The following is a 24,461-nucleotide window of genomic DNA, read 5'->3' as shown; positions in this document are numbered from 1 at the left end:
AGGGCCAAAATCCGCCTGGAATGATCCTCTTATGCGACCACGTCAGTCAGTCGGCGAGTCTCCTGTTACCGTGGGCGCTCAAATATTCACGTTGGCGCGTCGTGCGTTGCAGGACAGCGTACCGATCGTCGGTCCCACGTCCTCTCCGTACACACGCGAAATATTGTGTATTTGAACGTTGATGGCCCCAGAAGACACGCTCGCTAGATCCGGTCGACGGGTCGACGACCGGAATACGCACTGGAAGGGTTGAGTGCGTCGTGTACGTGTGTCGGTGCAGGATCGCTTTCTGTGATGGTGGTTGTTGTTGAAGTTATGGATCAAGAGAGGAATCGAACGATCGATCCCCCGTTAGCGGCGGCGGTAGTTTCTTGCTTGTAGTTCGTATACTGAATACATTCAGTATATTTAGGCATAGCATCAGTAAATCGCATTCGACTGACGCAGCGGCAGTCCCGAGGGGCAGCCAAGACCAAAGGAAGAGCGGTGGCGCTAAGTTCAACGAGACACCCGAAAAATCAGGGCATCCAGGGAACATCAGCGCCCGTACAACACTCTAGTCTCGCTTGGATTTTGACCCTAAAAGAGTAAAAAAGACACGCGAGTTCGGCGCCCATCTCCCTGCCCCTTGGGCCCCCTATTGCGGGGACCCATACCCAACTGTCATATATTCGTGTCCGCGGACCCTCCACCACCAAGACCTTGTCCCCCCTGTCCACCGCCTCGTCCTCCGAGGCTGTCCACGAAGCCTGAACTGTAGTCGGAAGATCCGTAGTTTTCATCAGCGCCAGAAAGACCTCCTCTGCCGCCTCCGTCTCCGCGGAAGTCGAGGTTGTATCGCGTGGCACACACAAGACACGTGGTGACCACTCGCGAGATTACGTACATCAGACTTTTCGTCTGTTGAATTACCACGTCCACCTTTGTGTAGGTAGCGGCCTTGCCCACAGTCGGTGTTTTCACTGTGAATTGAATTTGTTGGACGAAGGCCGGCACCTTATCGAGGAGTTCCAACAGCTCGTTCTTTTGTTGACCGCCAGGAACCTGGAATGCAAACTCCGGTGAATATCGAACGTCTCCGCGCGGGGTCGCGCTGTCGAGTTCGCTACCGGATCTCCGGTGAAAAGTCGACAGCGGAACGGATATTGGGACGGTTTTCCGAATCTATTGTATGTCGAGATATTTGCACGAGTACGCTCTCCAGCGTTTGAATGGCTGCGGGAACATCGCATGATCCGATAGAGAGAAATAATGTGGTTTCGTAGGAATAGAATTTCGCAATGAAGGCACTAACCTGGAATGAGAATGTTCTCACTACTTTGTACGATTTGTTTGCTTCCTCGGCGAAAAACTCCGCCTGAGTGAAGAGGTCCTGCGTCGTTTTGAGTTCGCCCTCTCCCTTGGTAAATAGATACATTGATTGCGCCATCTCAGCTATGGTTTTTGCTCTTTTCACGATATCGTTTTCGGTCGGTGGCCACTTCTCTGTCGTCGCCTCCATTTCATTCTCCGTAGCGCCCAACTTGTCCTCCGATTCCATGTTGCCCGAACATATCTTGCCGCCCGTCACGCCAGCCTCACCGTCTCCTCCTTCCATTCCAGCTGAAATGCGAAAGGGATATCTGCTCGAGTGTCGCTCTCAGGAATTTCGAGACGAAGGTTCGTCCGATATTCACATGCTCTCGAACAGTTTTCCATTATATTCTCAATACCAGTGCAGAGCCGAGTCGTGGTTCGTTCTTGACTGGAGAGACATATCTTGGAGGGTCAACGACCTGTTCGCGCGTGTATATACCTCGTCAGTGAGCGAAAAAATTTTAGTAGGTCCGCATAATCGGAATCATTCGGCGACAATAATCTCCAGTCATTGACGCATAGCCAACAACTGCTTAAGGGTTCCCGATTCCGCTCCACGCAGACTTTACAAACGGTTCTGTATCCAGAAGGCGCAATGAGGCATTCCGGAATGCTGACGTATTCCAACCAGTGCTGTGCGCCGCGTCCTGGATACGGCGCACAGGTCTGATTCCAACCTTCGTCCTGAATGTTTGGTGGACAAGCCTATCGCGGAGCCTGGATATTCTGTCCTGCCGTACCAACGCACCGGGAGGAGCCAGTGTCCATTCTTGCGAAGCCGTCTTTGATTGCGCCGTGCAGCTTGAGTAGAGGGCACCCCCTCGGATAACATTTTCGTTTCGAGTAACCAGCGCACTTTTTTTCGCCTAGGTGTAGGCGAGAATTCTCCCAGGCGATGATCATTCATGTATCCAGCACAGTGACTAGCGGCACAACATTGCCGAGTGAGACTCGCAGCCGCGTCGGAGAGATTCATTGCGAGTCCGTCGCTCGTTCAAAGCGTGCGTGGCGTGCAAGTCGTCGAGGCCATACGAAACGTGACCGAGCTGGGTGAGCACGCTACTTGCGTAGCCTCAGGGTGCAAGGACTGCGCGCGCTGTGTGTAGGATGCGACGGCGGCGGCGGCTATCCTAGCGAGCCGCTGTTTCGTGAGTAGTGCGCGTTTCGGGTACCACGTGCCTCAGTCGAATGGCCGAGTAAGTAAGACGGGTGGTCGACCATGCGATAGTCTTCGGAAACGATGTCCATCGCTTGAAAGGCCAAGCGAACCTGTGCATGCTCCTGCGAGAGGGCGATGATACTATCAGTGGTCTCAGTCATCATCGAAGCACAAGATTACGAACACGGAACGGTTAACATTTCGGAACACGTCAAGTGTGACCTTGCCACAGCATGGATGGAATTCACATATAATTGTCGGCTAATGCCCGAAAACACAGACGATACGTTGCATCGATGGACGGATCCCTGATCGGAGGGTAATCGGAGCTCAAGACGGCGAGTCGTAATGTCAAAGTGAGCTTCATGCGAGGCAGCGATCGGCTCGCTGAGCTTAATCTCGGCGAAATAATGTGCGGCGGGCGGTGGTTCTTTATGTACACCTCAGCGACTTAATTCCCGTGCTCCGATAGTGAATTGCATACGATCAAGTAAAGCAGATTGATTGCACCATCCGTAGAACCAATAACGCACCAACGATATCGAAACCTGGTCCCGTCGATACATGACTGTTCGATCTAAGTAAGTCGAGGCCATCGAGGTCGATCGCGCATTTCACACTCAGTCGGTCGTCCACGTCGGGTGCGGCTCACAGTCGATGATTTGCACATCGCGAGATGGATCGAACGAGGCATCGATCCGGTCCCGAAGCTATTCGACCGGATCCAAACTGGGCGCAAACGCAGGAACACTGACAGATTGAACGAATAAACTCACCTGGGCATGGTGGAGCGGGTGGCGGTGGCTTGATTTGTTGACTTGGTGGCATCTGAGCGACGTGGCTGTTTCTGACTCCGGGGGGTAAGTCAGGCGCACCACCTACTCCTTGTACACGTCCGTCGCCGTTCAGGACGACGGGATTCATCGAGGGACTCATTGAGTGATGAGTCGTTCCCTTGTCCCCTCCTTGTATCGGATGTGAGTCCCGGAGGGCCACTGGCATATGGTGGCTTTGCATCGCTTGATGTCCCTGCATACACGACGATCGAACATGAGAAGTCGGCCGTTTACTGTCCTATTCATTCACGTATGTATATTATTTTCGCATCCGGGAGGATCATCCCCCCCCTCCCCGCGCTCGTCTTGGGGGTCCGTTCGTCGGGTCCCACCAGCGAACGGAGCAGTGATACATTCTGCTGTCGTTCATAAGGTAAGTAGGAAGCCCCATCGTGTCTGCGGTACGGATGTACGCAGACAGACTTTTTCTTGGGCAGGGGAACAGCAAGCGAGGAACGGCGAAGAGCATTTATGAGGCCGACGGACAGAGCAACGAGTGAGGATAACAGCGACACCATCAATAAAGATGATGACGACGACGACAGCGACGAAGGCATCTAGCGTTACATTAACGTCGGGGGCCACAGAAGAAGAGGACTACGAGCAGCCAGGTCTCGAGAGAGTCGTATGGCATAGAGCAGACGAGATAGGCAGAGAAAAGGACATGGGACGCGGTTTACTCAAGTAGTTCGGATAAGAGTAGAAATCACACAGCGACTGTCCCCAGTGTCGGTGCTCTCTGACGACCTTGGGCTCGGGAGGCGGCTACTCGCTCAGGGCAGAAGACGGGACGGGAACAGCCTCTTATTGGTGGCCATATCTCAAGCAGCAGGGAAAATCACTATGCTTGTTCATGTGTCGAGTCGCCTTTCAATCGTTGGCGGGTAAAGAGAAGGAACGTTATGGCCACCGGGTCTGACGAGTCGCGTGGGAGGACACGGGACGAGCCTCTGACGGGCAAGGGAAGGGCGGGAAAAGACACGAACAGGACATCGAGTCGATCCGCCGTCGCTCAGGACGTCGAAGGGTGAGTCTAGTGATTGTTTCGACAGTGTCAATTCGTAGTTGTCTTGAGTGGATCTTACCCTTGGATTGAGGGACATATACATCGTTTGTTGTTGTAGACTAGCGAGCTGTTCTTTTTCACGTTCGCTATCGGCTATGGACTTGATGGCGAGCGCTGAGCACTCGCGATTCATTGAGGCTAAGTCGTTTACTAGTGACCGCCAGACGTCCATGAACACGTCGACGTTGTCGCGTGCCGTGCCGCTGCTGGGGTGCGCGCATAGCGTATGGCACGCAGACAACACGTGTTGCGAGACGACACGCAAGCATGCATCTGTCTGTTTCGCCTGCACTTGGAGACGTTCTGTGGTCGCGATGTGGTATAGCAAGCGACAGACCTGGAAAGCGACGGCAGTGGTTAGTCGGAGGCGAAAGACGCTCAGCGGCGCTCTTCCCGGAGCGGGACCGCACCGTCACCGTGACCGCCGGAACACGCTCCCTCTAGTTGATTTCGGTTGCATGCTTGTGAGCATTCGGAGGGGCGCTCAAGCGTCTCGCGAAAATAGTTGCGGATCATGAATTATTCGCTTGAGTCCATCCGATCACTTTCAATAATTTGGACAGTCGCTGATTCGATCGAGTCCGGGTCTGACGCCACTGATCCATCCATGCAATATTCACGGATTCCGTTCCCGTTGTCAACTCGTTAGGAATTGCCAGGACAAGCTCGAGCTCGTCTCTCGCTGCGGGCGGAAACCAAGCGGAGAGTCGTCGAGTTCCTGGAGGATTTGTATGTCGCTTGAAGGAAGCTTGGAACTCGAGCCCACCCTTTCGCGTTGAGAAGGAAAGTCTCGCGGCGTTTCAAAACTCGCCAGTGTTACAAGGCCGGATTCCCCTTGAGCCTCTTTCTTCTATGCTCATCACGTCGAGGGTAGAATGCCCCATGTCGAGCGGTCATCCCGACAGCTAGACTGACAGATCGAAGGAGGATACCAACCCCGGCTCAGTGACTGACTGACAGTCAGATAAGTGGACGATTGAGCGGATGGACAGCTTGACGCCCTCGACCTCCGACGAGAAAGGACTGGGCATGCAGGAGATTACAACTTCGCCGACCGATAGCGAGGCACATTCTTGGAAGGGGCAGAGAGGGTGCCGGACAAACAAAAGAAGACGCGGAGTCCCCATCACCGACGAGGATGTCAGGAGGACTGCGCGTGACCTCGCTGCGGACTTTCATCCAAGCAGAAAAACGAATGAAGTGAAAGACGTCGGAACTTGGAATGAGCTCGATGACGTCGACAGTCGAAGTAGAGAAGTCGTGCCAGGAAAGCACTGCGCTCAAAATTGCGACGCCTCCGAACAATAATTGGTCACGAGCAGCGACTCTGAGGTCTCTGAAGGCTCTATGATGGGTGTCTCGATTCGGTGATCAGGGCGGAATGCTCGTAGCAAATTGTATATGGTGGAGTGAGGGGGGCAGAAGCATTCAACAAAGATCGTATGGAAATCACAGAGAGGGGCCTCGAGAAGTATCATTCGGGCAGACGGCAGGCCGCTGACGCGACAATAGGGAACGTGAGTGAAAAAATTTCTCTACTCTGTTTGGACAATGCTGACCTCTTGTACGTGTTCGGCGTGTTCGGCAAACCTATCCGCGCATTGCTCCATGGTGGAAGGTTCACCGGTTGCCGCCGCGTTCTTGAGTGTCTGCAGCAGCTCGCCTTCGTCCATTGTACGAAACAGTTCGTCCGTGTGACATAGCGCCGTCTCCTGCAGTTGAATCCATAAGTCGTTGGAGGCTTGAGCGGTCTGTCGAATCGTCACCTCGAGGCCTTCGCTAGTCTGATGAGGTAGGTCACCCTTCTGCTCCTGGAGGAAGAAAAAATTTCAACCGAAGTTAGTCGAGCGGCTCTGTCGCGGGCACTTGTAGTGATTATTGTTGCTTCCTTGCTATTCTCCCGGGTCGTAAACTCCACCCCTTGCCTTCTCCTCCTTTTGTCCGGAGTTACCCGATCCGTACGACAACTCCCAAGCCCGGACCGGCGTGCCTTTCACGCCCAAGTCGCGGTGCCCTCACTCCTGAACTTAGCCGCAGGCGTGCAAATCGAGCGCTCTTCGGTCATATAACCAGCATCGGAACACTGTTCGGACGAGCGGCACACACGAACAGACGTATGTGCGTACACCGTTACTATCGGTACCAACGACAAAGGATCGTGAGAGACAATCGCGCGACCTTGTTCGTTCCTTGTAAAGGTCGCCGGAAATCTAAACGTCGGAGCCGTAAGCGGAAACAAACGGCGACAACACGGCCGCGGCAGCTGCACTGATACACATCAATACTTGGGCCGCGTTAACCTTTCGGTCTAACGATTTGTCGAAACAGCACTCTCGAAGGCCACATCCGAAAAGAGGTCGAGCCCGGACCTGCGAATAGAACTGCTACTTTCTCCCTCATTCTTCCCGATACGATTCTCTTCTCGTCAAGCCCACTCCGGGTGAAGGAATGGGGCTAGAAGGAAGAGAGCTCGGACGCAATAGACATTCCGACAGCGGGAATAAGAATCCAGAGGAGAACACCCATTCGACAAGACTAGGGTTTGCTCACAATGTCGAGGTTGATCGGATGCTCGTTCCCTCATCCGTCGGTTCGTATGTATTAGGAGCGGGGCCCTCGAGCTAGAAGCCCCTCGCGCCTTCGTTTTCTTTTCCCGTCTCTCATCCGCGTTTTCTGTGACAGAAGCTGAGATCTTATGGCATCGCACTGATCCAATATAAAGGACCTCTTCCCTTCTCCTCTGCTTCTCCTCGGTCCTTCGTCCATTATCGGGGTGATAAGTCCACTGTGTTCTTGTGTTTGCCGACTTGGTTGGTCAGTCAGTGGGTTCGCTGCGATGTCGGTTGGATGACTGGTCCGCTGTTTCCTCAGCACGACTATTTCTTCCCCCAGGAAAAACGAAAAGTAGGAGGAACGACGAGAAAACGAGGGAACTCCGCTATCGACCCATAGGAACGAGTAATTTGGCTTCGCCTCCTACACAGCGAAAGCAATGCGACGCTCCGTTAGACAGACAAATAGACAAACTACCACTAGACGAACAAGTCGACGGAGAATCGGTCAAATGAACGGAAGACTCGAGGAACTACGCTCGCCGCGAAAAGAGAACTCCCGGGCCGTTGCCTTCGATTTATGGCATCGCCGAGCCGTCGCAGTGGGGTGTCTATGATCATGATCGCCATCGGTGATAATTATCGAAAGTCGGCTCTGGCCATTTGACGCTGTCTGGTGCGGGGAGACACGAGCTCAGATCCAGATGGCGGAATCTCCTGACGGGAGCGTTTTTGGAGCCCCACGAAGTAAGCTCTAGGGACCGACGCTGCTTGCGCCGGTAGGACACCGGGACCAACGGAGAAATTCTTCGCCCCCTCAAAGAGCATTGAAAGGTCTCATAACTTCGGTCATTTCCCTTCCCATCCAGTCAATACCGCAACGAGTTTTCAGCCTCCGAACTCAGCGTCATGGAATGGGGCCGCGTGCTCCGCTATTCCCCCTCGCGAACGCTTCCTGGATAAGCTGCATTGCTAGCGAGCTCTCGGAGTCCGTACGGGAGAATCCGCAGTCTACTGTTCGAGCCGAATTGTCGGATTGCAGGCTCAAGGAGGAGCATGATCACGACAATTGATGCCATCGAGAAATTTCCAGAGTAAACTGTACACTCACCAGAGAAACGGCAACCCGGAGCAGTTGGTTGAGTTCTAGCTTGAGCCTATCGCACTGTAGAAGTATCTTTTCTCGATGTTCGTGTGTCGTATAGGCCGAATCTGTGAAGTCCTGCGTTCTTTCGATGACCGCATCTAGCATTCGAGATAACCTTGCACGGCACAAGGGACCCATGACGACTAGCTTGTTCATATTTAGCAGCTCCTGGAAAATGAGGGAGACCGGAAATTATTTTCCCTCTGTACAACAATGGCGAGCATGCAAATGCATGGATGGGTTCCCCTTGGCTCAATAACTCAACACCGAAATTCAGCCGGAGGCACCAATCCGCTAGCGCCTCAGATCGGTGTGGGAGTCGCTCATCAATTCCACCATCCGTGTCTCGTGGGGAACCACTGTCGGCCGAAGTCTATTCATGCAACGCCCATGCCGACTGAAGACGTCAATATGCTCGCGTGGATAGCGGTTCTGTCGATTATCAGCGGGCCGCGGATCGGAATACGATGCAAACAACGCGCCAGGATGCTACTTCTTCCCCGATTCCCCAGTATCGTTAGTTTCCTGTTATCCTATCCGATTCCGCTCGCTGTCTTTCCTATTCTAATCTCTCCGAATCCCTTCCTCCAAATACGAGAGAACAGGAGAAGGAAAACAGTCTTTACCGGTGTAGAAACGACTCGTAAACATCCGACGACTGGATCGGCTCAAGGGGGGGGGGCGCGAGCTGAAAAACATGGTACATGGTTCGATGCTGCCCTGTCTCCCATGTTTTCGATATCGGAAAATTAATTTGCTTTCAACATCGTGTGTTTTTGGAGGAATGTGACCCATTTTGAGAGAAATCGATTTCTCATGTCTAGACTTTGTCTTCTGAAGATCGACTGCCGCGGTCCGTACGAAGCGAAGACCTCGACAGTCACTGCTCGGCGAGGATATTATTTCCTATCGCCATCCGAGACAGAGTCTCGCGCTTTCCTCTGTTCGGAATTGTCGACCATCGGCTCGCCCAATCGAGATGATCGTGAATCATGCATGGTCCGCCTATCACGATTGAACAATTCAGTGGAGATCGGGGCGATACTCACGTGGAACTTTTTAAGTGCGTTGTGGGTTGTTGAGCATTTGTCAAACTCTTCCATTCGCCAATTCGAAGCTACATTCGTCGACTTCCTCGTCCTCGACCTTGCACTGCCGTTCCGTCTATGGGCCGCTGTGAGCTCAGGTAGAACACCATCCTTTATAACGAAGTGCACAAGGTCTATGGCTCGTCGGATCTGGAATCGAAAGCCCATAAATTATCAACAAACGCATCGAAGTGAGTCAATGAAGGGAGCAGCTCGAACCGAGAAAGCGAATTTAGGACTTGATCGAAGGAATTCTGGGGTCGTATTATGGAACTCAGCGACGCGAAGGGACCCACTGCGACGGGATCCCTCGAGAGCCTGGCAGACAGCGAGGAAGCGACCGACCGATGTCGGACCCGAGCATAGATGACGAATGAGGAAACGGTATCTGAATAGACGCAGCCCGGCGTCTGAAGGAGGCTCAGTTGTTGGTCAACGAATCCGTTGCAGTGAGAAAGAAAAGCCGGGGAGGATTCCCAGCGGAAGCTCCGTATTGCTCCCTATGCATCGTGAGCCTGTGTCAGCCTTCAATGCCGCTCATCGGCCTGCTCCAGACGGCCGTCCGCGGGACGTCGTCGGGGAAATCTGTCACCATGGCTCCAGGTGAACGTTTCCCTTCTTTGGCTAACCCGAGTGACCAATGTTCTCCGGGACCCGACTCGTGGTCCGAGCCCAACCGGCGCAGGCGGACCGGCGCGCAGTCGGTCTACCATACCGTCCACATGTACGTCATTAGACCGCCAGCCTATGTACTGCCAATAGGAGCAGAAGATATCTGTGTTGGTCTGCCACCGCCGGCGCCGTCGACGACGCCGAGGGCCCAAGAGCCCAGTCTGCCGTTATCAAGGCCGCGAGAGAAAATCCCTCTGTGGCCAATCTCATCCCGCTGTTTTGCTCCATTCAGTCCGTGGTCCATTTTGTTGACCCGCTTGCTATTCCTTCCCGATCCTCCCGCCTACTCATCTTCCCTGCTCCCGTCCAACCCCCTCCCTGCTGCAGCCTCTTTCTCACCCGATGCCGTGCCTTCCATCGGAGGTTATTAACCTTGTGATTTTAGACCTTCAATACATGGTTCTATAGGCCTCGACTCGCAGACTCCGATTTATCCGGGCTTTGCTCTCCCTGTCACAGGCCCGATGAGCTAAACAACTAGTTGCGAGACCGAGTTTTGGACCCACATCAGAAACGAATACCCGTTATCAGCACGATCGAGATTTCAGACAGAAATGTCCTGAATGTCCTGTGAGATCAGTTTTTTTTGCATGGGTTAGGACGGTCGATAGCCGCTCCATCCACCGTTGAAATCATTTTTCGTATGCGGTGATTATCGGCCTCTCTGTATGAGTCAGCAAGAATCTATCGGACCCAATATGCCTTATCCTCGAGTTCTCAGAGAGCGAGCTCGGCTTTTCATGTTCCTTATCCCTTGGGGCACCACTCTGTCTTGTTAACGAGTATCTTGACATGTGCAGAAACAACGGGAACGGTAGAAGCGCTGCCGTCAACAGGAAGGACCGCAACAGCGATGATGACGAACTTGGGTTGCGTCAGCAAGCGAAAGTGTTCGATTGACTCCCAGCCGCGGCACGTCGGATCAGCGTATAGAAGTCCCGTCACATCAACAGAGCTCGCCTGTAGAATCAATCATTGATGACGATGTGCAGACACTCTTCCCGTGTGATCGGAGGGCTCTTGAAAATCTCCCTCGATATCCTTCGACGAGTTGCTCCGGTCCTGGCTGACGTTCGTCGGGATATGGAACAACAATAGACTTGCGTCTAACCACCAGCTCACACCTCGAGCTTACTGCTAGAAAATTGCCTCCTTGAGCCTCCGAACGACAACGGCAAGGTTTGGTCACGGTGGCAGACCCTGACCCGGAGCGATGTCTGGGAGATACAGATAGAGAGATACAGAGACACAGAAGAGCCAAAGTTCTGCTCGGGGAGAGCCGAGAACATTGCCACGGTCGGTGAGAGTCCGGCAAGGAGCGTTGTATTTGACAGGAGGCCTCAACGTCCCTCGAATCAGACTCGTCACTCTCATCGACACCTTATTGAAAGACCCATCGCCGATGATCGCAATCGATCATTGGAACTTTCAATGGATAAGCGAGCTCCGATGATTTTCGAGAGTCCCCTTAGATTTCCGATAGTCACCCCGATCCCTTCATTCTCTCCTTGGGGAGCTCAATACGAGGCATCAAGTTCTCTGACTGTGGGAGTGCAAAAAGTAGGCGGATTTGCCGCCATCGGAGTCTGGAACGGCTCTAGCTCTAGGGAATTCATGATTGAGGAAGGGTCTTACTTGAAGCAGAACCGTGTCCCGGTTCTCTCTTGCAATCTCACAATCCGGATGCCTTAAGCAAGTTTTTGACGCGTGTAGCAACATCGTCGTTGATCTTTCGAGGTATAAACGCGCCGTCTCCATTTGCGCGATTCGACGCTCATCGTGCTGTAAGGGAAAACATTTCGAGTCAGAAGAGTATTTCACAAAGCTCGGGTAAACAAATCCTCAAGGAAGTTAGGATCTCGTCTCCTGGAAGAGACATAAAGAGACATCACTCGGAATCTTTGGAGCGAAAGAAGAGGGCCTATCCCTTTAGTTTCTTCGTCGCTCGTCCATTTGCCCCCGATCCGTGCAAGATCCTTCGGAACAATACAATGAGAAGGATGCACTCGAAGGCTCTCCTGACCCCATCCCCTGTATTCCTGAAATACACAGCAGCGCTCTCAACTCTCGAGCTCCAAGGCTGCCTTCGAGGAATCAGAGTCGGAACCTGTATCTCCGTTGAAATAATTTCGGCACTGTTCAGCGGCGGAGGAGCGAATCTGCGTGACGGAGCTCGTCATCGCTGCTGCTTTATCGATACATTCTACATTCCTAATTATAATTCCCTGGCTGAATCTTCCTGATGGATATGACGCTGACGATGCGGGTTCTTATTCTGTTAGCGGAAACGTGCGCTGGTGTAATTGCGACTACGACGTTTTCCCGCAGAAATTCTCCTAGGAGCGTTCGCGCGAGCAGGACGAACGCCTTGTTCATGAAGTCTGTTCAGTCTTCTCGCTGCGGACCCCAACCTCAACTCGAAAATCCTCCGTTTCCTCCGCATTGCGTGCGCGTCATTAGGGAAATGCCGAGTGGGAGGTTGATGAAAAGACGTTGCTGATTCCCCTTGATTCGGAAGCATTCCGTTCCCCCTGGGGCAGCGTTCCCAGAGATCCTCATCGTTCTGGGCGCTCGCTATCAGAGAGCGAGCTGAGAGGAGGGAGACTGATAATCGCGGCTGGACGTATTCCGGAGGCAACGACTATCATGGCTCATCGATTCCGTTCCGAGACGAAAAAGGTGGGAAGCAACCACGTAATTGTAGTCAATAATATGCGCGGATCTATCATCCCGCGGAAAGGCTCGGCAAAACGAGCGAGGCTGTGAAAAATGATCCCTCGGTATCGTGAGGCTCTACGGTGCACTTCCTCGTTGTTTCATTGCTCACGTATTCTCGCCATGTGCTGGCCATACGGATCGAGGGATAAAGTGGCTAATAAACCATTAGATAGTTCTATTGACGTACGGCAAGCTGCATCCTGCTATCAGAAGATTACATCCGAGTAATGATGTTTCAAAGGGACTTCCGGAACGGACGACCTGATAGAAATTCTGCGAATATCAAGGGTCCGAACTATGGACTGGAAAACACGCCCTGTCCCGGAGCCCTCCCTGTGCTATCCTTAGAGAACGGAACTGCTAACGTTCATCGCTCTATTCCTCATGTCATGACAAAAAACATGTCACCCAAAAGGGCGAGTCTTCGGGCTTCGCTCAAATCCCTCATAATCGTCTCCAGGGATTTTGTTTGTCATAGTCGTCAACGACAAACATTCGTACGACGACTGAATCCGCAATGAGCAGCACGCAAGGTCTCAGGATCGGAGACGACTAACACCGAGTAAGAACTATGGCCACAGAGACCGAATTTCTCGCGGATTCCTACTCGAAGCACGAAGATCCTCGTCGCATTGCACAGCTCTTCCTCATTCCGTCTATCAGGTCCCACAGGGGAGAATCTGACAATCTGAATAACGGTTCCCGCTCGCTACGCTTTGGTGCCGCGAGCAAATTTTCGGAATTTCGGAATCCGCTAGGACTTGGAATGTAGTCAGAGAAGGACGATGGAGAACGAGCAGGAAAACCTCGAATTTTTCGCTGCCGAGTCCCCGAAGTACATATGTGGATGACTCTTATAATCGGAGCTCCCAACGGCATATGGGGATTTCTGCCTCCCTGACAATGGAGGACATTTCTCTCAGCTGCAATCACGGTATGGAAACTCGATACCAGGGAATATATCCACCGCGAGGGTGGGGGCTTCGACGCGTCTCATTTTGGATCACCGATCCGAGGGGTTTCCGAGATTCGTTCGCGAGAGGATCGAGATCCATGGAGTCTGTCCCATGTGTCTGCAGCCAAAGTTGCTGCTTTCCTTCCGTCCCGATAAGGGGTGATCCGGATCCGCTCTGCGCCGACAGTTCCATAAAGTTTCATGGATCGGTTGACCACAAAAATAAGTTGGCTCTTCCGGAAGACCAGATGACCTCGCAGAGCAAATCTCCAAGCGACCGAGGGCTGGATAAAAGTTTTAATCACTTGGCAAAATACTGCAGCTGTTAGTTGCTGGAGGGTCGCAGAATCGGGCACGCTTCACCGCTGACCTCTTGACGAGCGGCCATTCGTTTGGCGAATTTAATGAAGCCCAGACCACCACCGACTAACTTAGAAGTTGTTAGTGGCAGCCCACGATGGAACTCCGATAAGCCCAGTTAACGGGTTCCGTTTCCGAGTAACGAGCTCCTCTCGGTGATGATATCCCGACTGGGGCCTCGCGGAGGCCTTGCGTCCTACCAATCGTGAATTCGACCTTGTTTCCCCTCGCGTTGTCCTTCCTTCGCTTCCTTCTCTACCACTGCGGGTGGTCCTCGACGCGTAAATATCCTCACACGTACAGCGTCGGATCTGTCTTGTGAGGTACTTTCCGTCCGTTGGAGAGCTCGGCGGGTTCTTGGACTCGCGCCAGTCTCGTGTGGTCGACTGCGGGATGTACGCAGGCTGGCGAACGAGCGGATGAAGGAGGTAAGCTTCCAGGAAAGCATTTGTCTTCTTCCATTGATACTGGGAAGTTGGCAACGCTCCAGGGAAGAGATGTTTAGGACGCTCTGCCTGAGTCCAGGTTGATTACTGCCATAAAATACGTCGCTGTCGAAAGACAGTCGCTCGAACGCCGCTCGTGAGTTCCGAGAAACGGCTCCGCAGGATGTTTTATCTTTTTTTGGAATGGCACTCGCACGTCGCCCGCCTGTCAATTCGGTTTTACCCGATAAGATCTCGCCGACCTTCCGCATAGGCCGAGTCTGAGGGAGTTGCGTCTAGCGGAGGTCCCAATTATTAATGGAGGTGCGCCTAAGAAGCGTCTGCTGCGACGGCGTAATCGACAAGAGCCGTGCGGGGCACTGGACATCCGAGAGAAACTCTCCCACAGTATCAGGGGAATATGCGGCGCGTGGACGATGTTGCTACTTCAGGCGATTCGGAGCTATCAGCGTCGGAGGAAACCCTTCGCTTCGCGATCGATTCAATCCCAGTGCTTGGCGTGAGCTTATTTTTCTCCTCTTCTTTATTTTCGACTTCGCACGATTCGCGATTGATGACTCGGTCGGTGTCGGTCGAATTCCTGTGTGATGGCGAAGTATGCGTGTCGCTAGTTTTGCAAAACGGAAGAGCAAACGTGCACGGAGAATACGTTCCTCGGAGCCTTTTGAAGTTTTAGCTCCACGGATCAAGTTTTTGAAACGAGCTCGCAAACGAATAGATCCCTGGGAAGGACTCGAAGTCCCCGCGAAAGGGTGAAGCAGTTCTCGATCCTTTGCTCGATTTTCTCCCTCGTTCAGCTGGGCGTTGGACAAAAGGGTCTTCTCAGTGAACGTGCGAGACACGAGAATTTTCATACCGAACGTCTACCCTGACAGATAGACGCCGAATGAGCCCGTGTTATGAGAGCCTTATTTATTGCAGAAAGAGGGTGAGGGACTGGGGGCCCGTCCGCCTGAGCTCAATGAGTGCGATAGTCAACTCTTTCACGCGTATATTGGAAATTTTTCGTCCCGAATTCGCAAACTATTGTGGATGACCCGTCATTATGCGATGCGTTCTGAATCCGCATAAGCCATCCCAGGAACAGACACCGGATCGGAAAGTCGAGCGTCGATGGAGAGCCCATGGCTCGGTCCAAGCCAGCGAGCTTCGAGGTTCACATAGCATGTTACTAATGATCGAAACGATGATTGCGTGGTCCAGACTGACGGTAACATTCCCGCGTCCCAAAAACCTCGAATTGATCTCGTGGTCTGTGCATTGCTCTTGAGTGTTGGCGTGAGCCCAACGGCGCGCGGCGCTCGCTGCGTTGATCTATTTTTATACAATCCTCGCCCCGGACGCTGTCGCTTTCCGAGAAACGGTGGCCCCCGACGGGCAGCCAACTTCGGCGAATCTTTTCCAGTTCTTGGGCAGAATGAATCCGGGCGCTTCGATGCCCGAATCAAGGCAGCTGTACTCCATCTCGCAGATGAAATCTCAATCCGTGCAGAAAATAGCTAGATTGCGAGCTTTCTGAATTGCCTCACAGGGCTGTCGACAGAATTCTTCAGAATATTACGCTCCGAGCGCATACTGGAGCGAATTCCTCTGAGGAGCTCGATGTCTTGCTACAACTTGAATGCAGGGGGAAAAGGGTCGCGGTCTCGTTTCCCGAATCGACCGGACTCCCGCCTTCTGCCGATCGCAACGTAGGTAAAATCTATCGGGGCCAGGAATCGAAGCGCTTGCTCGAAGCGTATTTGTTTCTCGGCCGCTCAATTTGCCCTGATTGATTGCGAAATGATAGCGGTAAACGACCAAGCGAATCGATGCGGATGGGCAACGCTTGCGTCGGAGAGCCTTTCCGATCTCAGAGGTCTGTAATTACGCAAATAGGGATCGGCGATCGTAAACATAACACCCCTCACGCGGGACGACTTTTCAATTTGCGATTCCCAAAGGGATGAGGAGAATTCGAGATTCCCTTAGAAAGGTGCAAGCAGCTTCGCATTTCAACTCTCAGATGGGCATGCCCCGGCAGAAGCGGAACCGCAGAATCACAAGTTGTTGAGGGCTCGATGAGCAATCGAAAGTTCGACTCGAGAGTAGGTGTTCGTCTTGCGGTGCGATGGATAGTAGGATATGCTACGCCACGCCGGAGCGCTTCTTTGTGTCTCTGGGAAAAGTGAGGATACTCACAGCTTGCCTATCTGAGATCACTTGTATCAGCTCCATCATGTCGGCCCCGAATTGACTGAAGGCTTTGACGAAATCGATGAAGTTCGTAATACTCTGCATAGGATCGTGAGGCTGTAGTGACAAGTCATTTAGGCTGTTCAAGGCGTTCAGTGCGGAGGTCAGATCGTTTAGACTCGCCGCCCCATTGCCCTGCAGATGGTGGCCCTGGTGGTCCTTGTTGCCAAGGAGTTGTTTCACCACCACTGTATCGGCCAGTAGAAGCACACGAGTGACACTCGAAAGCAGGGTCTTCGCCGCTCGAGCTAGCTTCATTCTGCAAGGAGAAGCAATTGGTTAGGAACCAGCATCATGCTCGAATCGATCAAACGGAAAATTATTCAATAGTTCACTCATCATTCATCATCATAATTTGTTATGCATACATTTTGTCGCTCAATCATATTATCAGGTCACACGATATTGTTTTCGTTTATTTATTTATCTATTCATGCTTCATCATCATGTGCCAGAGCTCCTCATACAATGGATGATTTTATGGAAATAGATAAATTTACGTCGAGTTACCAAGACTACATCCTCTATGATTCACGGTGAGTGGCCCATATTACACATATACAGCTCTGTTCCCCCCGCGGTCCTCTGGTTCCCTCCCATTCCCTTCCCAAAGTGATGGAACATGAACTCCTCGGGCTCTTCGCTGCGTCTACAGCCTGTGCCAAAGTGTTTTCCACCTGATAGCGAGTGGCATTTCATGTTTTTGCCATCCAATAAATTCGACCTCGCTCAGAGCACAACGGGGACCCATCGCCCTGTTGGTCTAGGATCGAACCCATTTTTGATTTAGGTACGTCTGGCAGATCTTCTCATTCTGCTATTGAAGACCTTTATTGAGAAAGTTGGCAGCTCTTTGAAAAATGACTAGCAGCTCCTTCTTTCGGGGTCCTCGAGGAATTCAGACGCCCAGATCGATCCAACCGATGGTCGGCGCAGCGGCTCGGCCGGTCCGCACGTCACGTGCAGATTCTCCGTCTCCTCGAGTGCCGCCTTACTGCTCCGGATCCAACACCTGGCTACTCCGGCCTTAGAGTTTCCCTGGGAACTCCAATGGTATTTCCCCCGCGTTTCCGTAGTGCTTACGTAAGAGCCTCATTCTCCTTATAGCAGTCCGAACTTCGGTAACCTGACCCATCGGCCCTTCGGGCAAACCGAGATGAGCCGGGGGAAGGAGCGATCCAACAATGAAAAGCAGCTCAACACTCGATACGATGACGGTTATCGAGGACTCCGTCTCGGTCTCACGCATCCTCCTGGAATTTTCCTCCGCCTGCCTCCGAAATCTCCAAATTCAATTATGGATATCGCTCTCGTCGACGTCGGTTATCGAACGAGGATTATTCATCCTACCAGGTCGCCCGGTTCGATCTCGATGCTTCATTGAGCATTCCCAGCTATCGAAATTAGGGTCCTCGAATTCCTCGAGGTCGCGTTATTTTTCGACCGAAATTCCTCGCGTTCAAGTGCTGCACCCGTCCGCGATTCGACCATTCGAGTCCCTTCGATGCGCGTCACGAAGTCTTTGGAGCACGATCATTGTGTTATTTGTCGGGGCGTCCACTGTCCGCTTGTGGGGCTCGTCCCATTATCGTGAGGAGCATCGACAGATAAACCGATACAGGACTGCACCGAGGTCGCTACGTGGGGCACGCCTCGCGATGCCTCTGTCGACGGGGAGATGATCGTTCTTAGATTCGGAAAATGGCAGAGGGAAGCTAGAGGGTCGGGGAGAAATTCTCAGGAAGAAAATCCTCGTTGGCAGCGGAATGGTCGATTCGTTTTTGGAGATCCGGTTCGTAGTTTACCGGCAGGCATGCGGAGGCGGCTCGTTTCACTCAGACACGAGAGCCGATGCCAAGCTGAGTCATCCGCTTTGCAGACTTTAGGTCAGGTAAAGGTGTATGCCACCACGTTCAGCGGATTCAAGCTCTACGCCGTTTATTCCTCTCCCTAGAACGGATCAATTAAACTTTGCCCAACAGGGTTCGTACTCTGGAAGCGAAGAGTGCCTTGGCCGGCATCGCTTCAGGCTAGACGTCAGTCGACACCACTACGACGACGGCTAGAACGAGATCTCGGTCGGCCACGTGAACGGGTTTTCAGAACGCTACCAGAACAGCCGGCGGTGCTTTACAGACTGTGGATGTAAATTTGACGAGTGTAGATGTAGGTCGGCAACGAATGTTGCACAGTTAGTTCTCGATGAGCGATTCAAGCCTAAATGACCGACGGAGCAACTTTGTCGGCCTGTACAACCTTCCACCCTGCGTTCGCGGCTCGCTACACGCGCTGACCGACCCGGGCTGCGGCAACTAAGTGTGGAAGACCATACCGATGAGAAGGGACATTTGCGCTCTACAGAGGCAAGCGCGTCGTTGACGGGGCTCCGCCGCGGGCGACGATGTCGGCAACATTCCGAAACGAACGTCGGCGACCCCCCGGAGGGGGTTTAACTAAAAAATTGAGGATCGCAACTCAAATGGGTCGTGGAAGGCCGGGAAGCCTCACGGACCAATTCAGAACGCATCGTCGACATCCTATTTTTTTTTCTGAGGTCTGATGCCTTCCCTTCTATTTCCGTTTCCGATGATGGGATCATGCGTTTTTTAAGGTTCAACGTAAATAATTCGACAGCTTCAAAGAATTCAGATGATTCGAGGACTCGACCCAATATTTCCTTCCCGCGACCGGATCACTCGCAGAAGATGAAGTATCGATAAGCAGCCAGCTCGAGAGACAGTTGAAGGAGAGTAGACCGCGGGGAGTGGTGGCAAAACGATAAATTGAAACAGTGCTGGGACGATTTAATATACTTTGTCGCTGGGCGAGGGTTTCCCGGCAAGCTCATATCATGAGATGATATTGTGGCGAGCTCTGACGCGCTTCAGTAGAATTCCACAGCCGAGCTCGTGATACCGCCGCCGCCGACAGCAGCAGCAGCGACGATAGCGTTCGAACAAGACCACACCGACTCCGGTGCCGCGGAGTTTGAAACCATTAGGAGTGGCTCCGAACACAATGTTAGGCGCGGTCGGCGTAATCGCCGACAGCTATAACACGCACATACCATTAAGGATGGCGTTGAGCAATCACAAGAATTCGGGACCGCCTTGCGGCACGTATAAATGACCATTACGGAACGTTCTTTACGGAAGTAAACAACTCGTGATCGTAGCCGCTGGCATCGCCGGTCAATCGGAGCAGCTCGGAGTCGACACTCGTCCGTATCGGGGAGCTCCGCGAGTTCTCTACGAGTGGTCGGCGAATGAACTCGTGGACATATGGTCGCGTTCTCATCACACGAGTTCTCCCTCGGACGTTCAAAAATGTTCTGCGACCTTCACCTCAACGAGCACTGCGGATCTGAATGGCGAGTCAGACTCCGCGAGCGTCTCGTCTTTTCAAAGAGAAGACCGTTGTTTTGAAGTCGAGGGCGCCGCCGACGACGACGACGGTGAAGTGACTTCCATTGAAGGAGCCACGGCATATTCTCGACGTATCGCGAGATCCTCGAAAACAAAATGGAGACCCTCTTTGTCGTTTCCTTCGAATCTCTTCTCGGCGACTGGTCCGAATCACGTCGTCTGACCGTTCGTCGTCCACCTGTCCCTCAGAGGAGAGTAGCGAGTTCCGATTGTACGTCAGGATAGTTGGTGGACCGGCGGAACGGATCCACTCAGCCACCAAACTCTGCTGAGCTGTGACACAAAGGATATTTTGCGAGCGTCCGACAATGAACCTGCCGGCTTTCTGCTCTTCTCCGGTTCCGTGGTAGTGATCGCGGTGGCTCCCATTCAGGGCGAGACTCACCAGCAGCAGCACCACGACCAGCAGTCGGTTCCTCTCGACATTGAGTGAGCATACTGACCGACCGACTGACTTGCTCGCGGCTGGCCCGGAAGGTGGAAGCTCTCCTCCGGATCACTGTCTCCCACCGTCGGTCGCCATTCAAACAGGGTTCTCTTGCCGTCAGCTGGGCCTCCGGCGAGTTCGGACTCCGAACGCTAGTGGAGCGTGAATTCTCTGACAGCTGATGGTATGGCACCGTAAGACCTTATCCGCAGATTTTTCCCTCCGCTCACCAATATCAATGAGCCGGTTTTCCGGAGGTGGGCGGAGTTCCACGAACGTGTGTCGGTCGGTCAAAATATGGGTATGACCTCTTGCAACATAAGGAGCTTCGTCCTCTCCTTTCTATTCAGCCCCCTTGTTAAAACATTTACTTTGTCTCTCTGTCGATTTCTCCCGCTGCCGTAAATTCGACGTTTTGGAACTCGTCGTGAATCCCGGTCGCTCACGCGAGGTCCTCCCTCCCGCTTCTCCACCTTCTCTCCCTCGCGCAAGCTCACGCTCTTACGGCCGACGTGTAGGCTACCTACCTATATGAAATGGTGGATTGTCCTCCGCTCTGGCCGTAAAGCTCGCTGACGGCGATGAGAGGTCTGCGACGGCAATTTCCGCGACGGCTAATTTTGTTGTCTCAGTCGCATTCATCGCAACGGATTTCGATGTGGAAATTGTTCTCGATGGGTGAACCGGGAGCGACGATTGCTATTCGTCATGCTCCCTCTCGGATTCGTTCGGCTGAATTTCTAGGCCGCGTCATTCCGCGAATAGAATACTGCATGTCCGATTTGGAGAACACGGGAAATTATTTGAATACAAAAGCAGTAAAAATTGGAATGGGTTATCCCCAGATCTGGACGAGGCTCCATTCCCTCATATACCCGCGTTTCCCGCGCTCGTCAGGAAGGCCCGCCGGCGATGTCGAAGCTTCCTGCATCCTCGAATATTCTTCACCGTCCGAATTCAGGGGACCAGCCGCGTCAAATGTAGTTCTCGAGAACCAAGAAGCGTTATCCAATCCTCCATCGTTCTTCGACTTCAACAACAACGATCGGAAAAAGGATGGAATTCCTCCACGTGCGTGCGCCGATCGGAAGCTGACGACATGACTGCCGAAGGAATAATAACACGCGCATCGGCACGCACGAGCACGACCGTTGTTTGCATGTTGACTCGTAATCGCCCCAGCATCGAGTGATTCCCCTTCCGTTTTCTCCCGTATCTCTCCTCCAAAAGTCAAAAACGTGACGCCCCTCTAGCTGAGTGAGAGACGAAGAAAATGAATGAATTCAGGTCGATCGCGCGACGAGTAAGCGGCGGTGCTCATATGGAATCGCGCGGAGCGTTTCCGAGCGCACGGCCACCGAATGCATGGGAGAAGGATAGAAGGACCCGGATCCTCCGTGGAAAAACGCCGCCGCCTAAGTTATCTTTTGTCCGGCCGAGGCCGTCGAGCAACTTCATATGCAAATGCACGTTCCTTTTCTGTGAGGCCGACGCTCCCGCGCATTCTTCCGCTCTTCTCACACGAAATGAACAATCAGACTTCCAAAAAGCTCATGTGTCAATGATCTCGGGGAGTTGTACCCTTTGTTGACGGTCGTCATTAGGTTCATTTCAGTCAACTAATAGACGACGGTCGTCACCCGAACTTCGAGAGAATCGTCCAAGACTCGTTGCTCGCCCCTCGCCCGCCGTCGGCGGCGGCAGCGTCCGCATCGATGACGCCGTCACGTTAGTCGTCTTTCTCTGCTCTGCGTCTCCGAAGTTCGAACCGAACAACAATTACGGAACACGCGCTCCTTTTTTATATGCGGCTTCCCTATCTCCGTCGAGGTCTCGGAGCATCTGCGCTCTGTCTGAACGATATGGTAAGTCCTCGACGTTGCTTGATTGCTCAGTTAGTTGGTAAGCTGTTTGGTTTTTTATCCGACGCACTCGGCTTTCGACCTTTGAACTTTGTCTAGTCATTGCCAGCTACGTTATCGCTGCGTCTGCCACGCGACTTACTGGCACGTCTTCATAAACTTTTGCGATGTGCTGCACGAGCTCCACGCGAGTTTTTGTCACTCGACTTGAGTTACGCGCGCTCTCGTTCGCCAAAGCATTCAGTCACTTTGGAATGGCACAAACACAGTACGAGCTCCTTCTTGGATCGCGAGTCGCCTCTGCGGCTCCTGCGATTTGACTCGTGCGCGGCGGCGGGTCTTGTGACTTTTTTTTGAGAGTGGAGTGTTCGAACTTTGAAATTCGAATAGCGGCTTAGTCCGGAATGGCCCCAAGGCAGAGCTTGTTCGAGGCAGACAGATTCAGAGGAGGAAGAATTAGCGGGAGCGGAGGACACGCCGAAGGGCAAAGAGGCTCCGTGACGGGATCCGAGGACCAAAAAATATGACGTTCCAAACCTCGCACCGAATCGCGACAAGAAAGTCCGACTCACAGAGCCCTTGCACAATCAGAGTCTGTCGCGGAACGTTTTTTGCTACTGGGATCACTATATACGCATGTACACGTACACACGTCGGAGATCCCGAGGGGTTGAGCCATGTTCTCCGACGGTCAGGAGGGGCCGCAAGGAGAAAAAAAACATACATATGTGTCTGAGGTAATTCTCTGGAATCTAGAAGGATGGAGCGGGCTTCGCTCTCTACACTGAACTCCCATAATGTCGGCTGTCGGAGCTTGTTCTGACTCTAATCCAAACTTCTCCATGCCCCCTCCGTTCTCGACCTCATAATTATCTTCGCGTATTCGAGGGTCTCACCGCTGACCTCGAGAATCTGGGACAGGCATGCGCTCCTCTTGGACGGCGTGGGCGGTGAAAGCGAAGAGGATCGGCGATGCTGTTGTTACCGCAAAGAGAATAGCTGCATTACGTTTGGACCCGAATAGGATTTCCTAACGCGCCAAATGCTAAGACCCCCGCGCTCCGCTAAGAGGTCTCGCTCGAAGACCAAAATAAATCCGGTCCGCCTCGAGGTGTGCTTAGCGGAAAATCATAGGAATAAGCACAAAATGGACGGTTATGCGAAAAGAAGATAAATAGTGGACCTCAATTATTGGTCGCTCCGATGAGTCTCAAGGGGGGTTCCCGAAGGTCAATATTCGGATTCTCTCCCGTCTCGAAGTCTCCTCACCGAGAGACGGCGCTGCCCATGGGGACCGGGGTCTTTTTTCGATTTTTCGTATCTGGCCCAATGTTTGGACGGATTCAAGCACTCGGCTCCTTATGCGTGAATTCTTGAGCCGCAGTCATCATACCTCGAACTCAGTCCCGTGGATAGAACAGCCTCTCAGTGCTTCCCGGAACCCCATCGTAAATACCTCCGGGATTCGCCTCGCTCCCCATTCAAATCCTCAGTCAGAGCAGATATTCCATTGCGGAGCCTCGAATCAAGAGTCTCGAGAAGTTCGAAAATTCACGTCGCAGACTTATGAAAGGCCCCCTGAAAGGATTTTGCGAGCGGAAAGCTAGCAACAAACGCTCGCTTCCCGCATTTTAAATATTTTTCTTCCCGAGTCTCCCTCCAGCATCGGAGATTTTCTACAGTGTACCGGAACGCTGCCCGCGGAGAGAGAAATCGCAAAATCGGAAACAGTAAGAGATTTCGAGGGAAAGCGAGGCTTGTGGGAGAACGTGATCTTCAATGTGTACATACCGACAAGACATGCGAGGAGATTCCGTGAGCCATTCATCTAAGTCTCGTATTACATAAAAACTTCAGTCGCGTCCTCTGGGAAAACTATCAGCAAGAAGTTTCGTTGAGGGTAAGGAAAAGTAGACCGTGCACAGAACTATCCGACGAGAACATCCTCTAATCCCCTCCATCTTCCAATGGGCCCTGATTCGGATTTGAGAACTGTGAGGACGAGGGCGGAGATGAGAGCAATGTATTCATATAATTCCTTGCAGTCCCTCGAAATCAGCTCCGGTATCCGGGAGGGAGTGGATCAGATATCTCTCAATCAGTAGGGCTATTCGACCGCGCTCGTCCAAATCTTCTTCTCCCAACGGAATCGCAGTA

The 24,461-nt window shown here is 52.7% G+C and overlaps 1 protein-coding gene across 1 annotated transcript in view; it reads right to left on the bottom strand.

Moving 5' to 3' along the window:
- Positions 1-663: 663 nt before the first annotated feature.
- Positions 664-24,461, bottom strand: part of alpha-Catr (alpha-catenin related) — a 37,917-nt gene continuing 14,119 nt past the window's right edge. The window contains exons 3-11 of the mRNA XM_029110488.1: positions 16,537-16,849; positions 11,512-11,658; positions 9,166-9,354; positions 8,081-8,284; positions 5,977-6,228; positions 4,334-4,754; positions 3,292-3,534; positions 1,295-1,602; positions 664-1,044 (exon numbers count right to left, since the gene is read on the bottom strand). Of these exons, the coding sequence (XP_028966321.1) occupies positions 664-1,044; positions 1,295-1,602; positions 3,292-3,534; positions 4,334-4,754; positions 5,977-6,228; positions 8,081-8,284; positions 9,166-9,354; positions 11,512-11,658; positions 16,537-16,849 (2,458 nt within the window). The remainder of the gene's footprint in view (positions 1,045-1,294; positions 1,603-3,291; positions 3,535-4,333; positions 4,755-5,976; positions 6,229-8,080; positions 8,285-9,165; positions 9,355-11,511; positions 11,659-16,536; positions 16,850-24,461) is intronic.

This window comes from Galendromus occidentalis, unplaced genomic scaffold, assembly GCF_000255335.2.
Source record: "Galendromus occidentalis unplaced genomic scaffold, Mocc_1.1 scf7180000076592, whole genome shotgun sequence".
In the NCBI taxonomy this organism is placed as follows: domain Eukaryota; kingdom Metazoa; phylum Arthropoda; class Arachnida; order Mesostigmata; family Phytoseiidae; genus Galendromus; species Galendromus occidentalis.
Note: the sequence above shows the minus strand (reverse complement) of the source record. Positions and strands in the feature narration are given on the sequence as shown.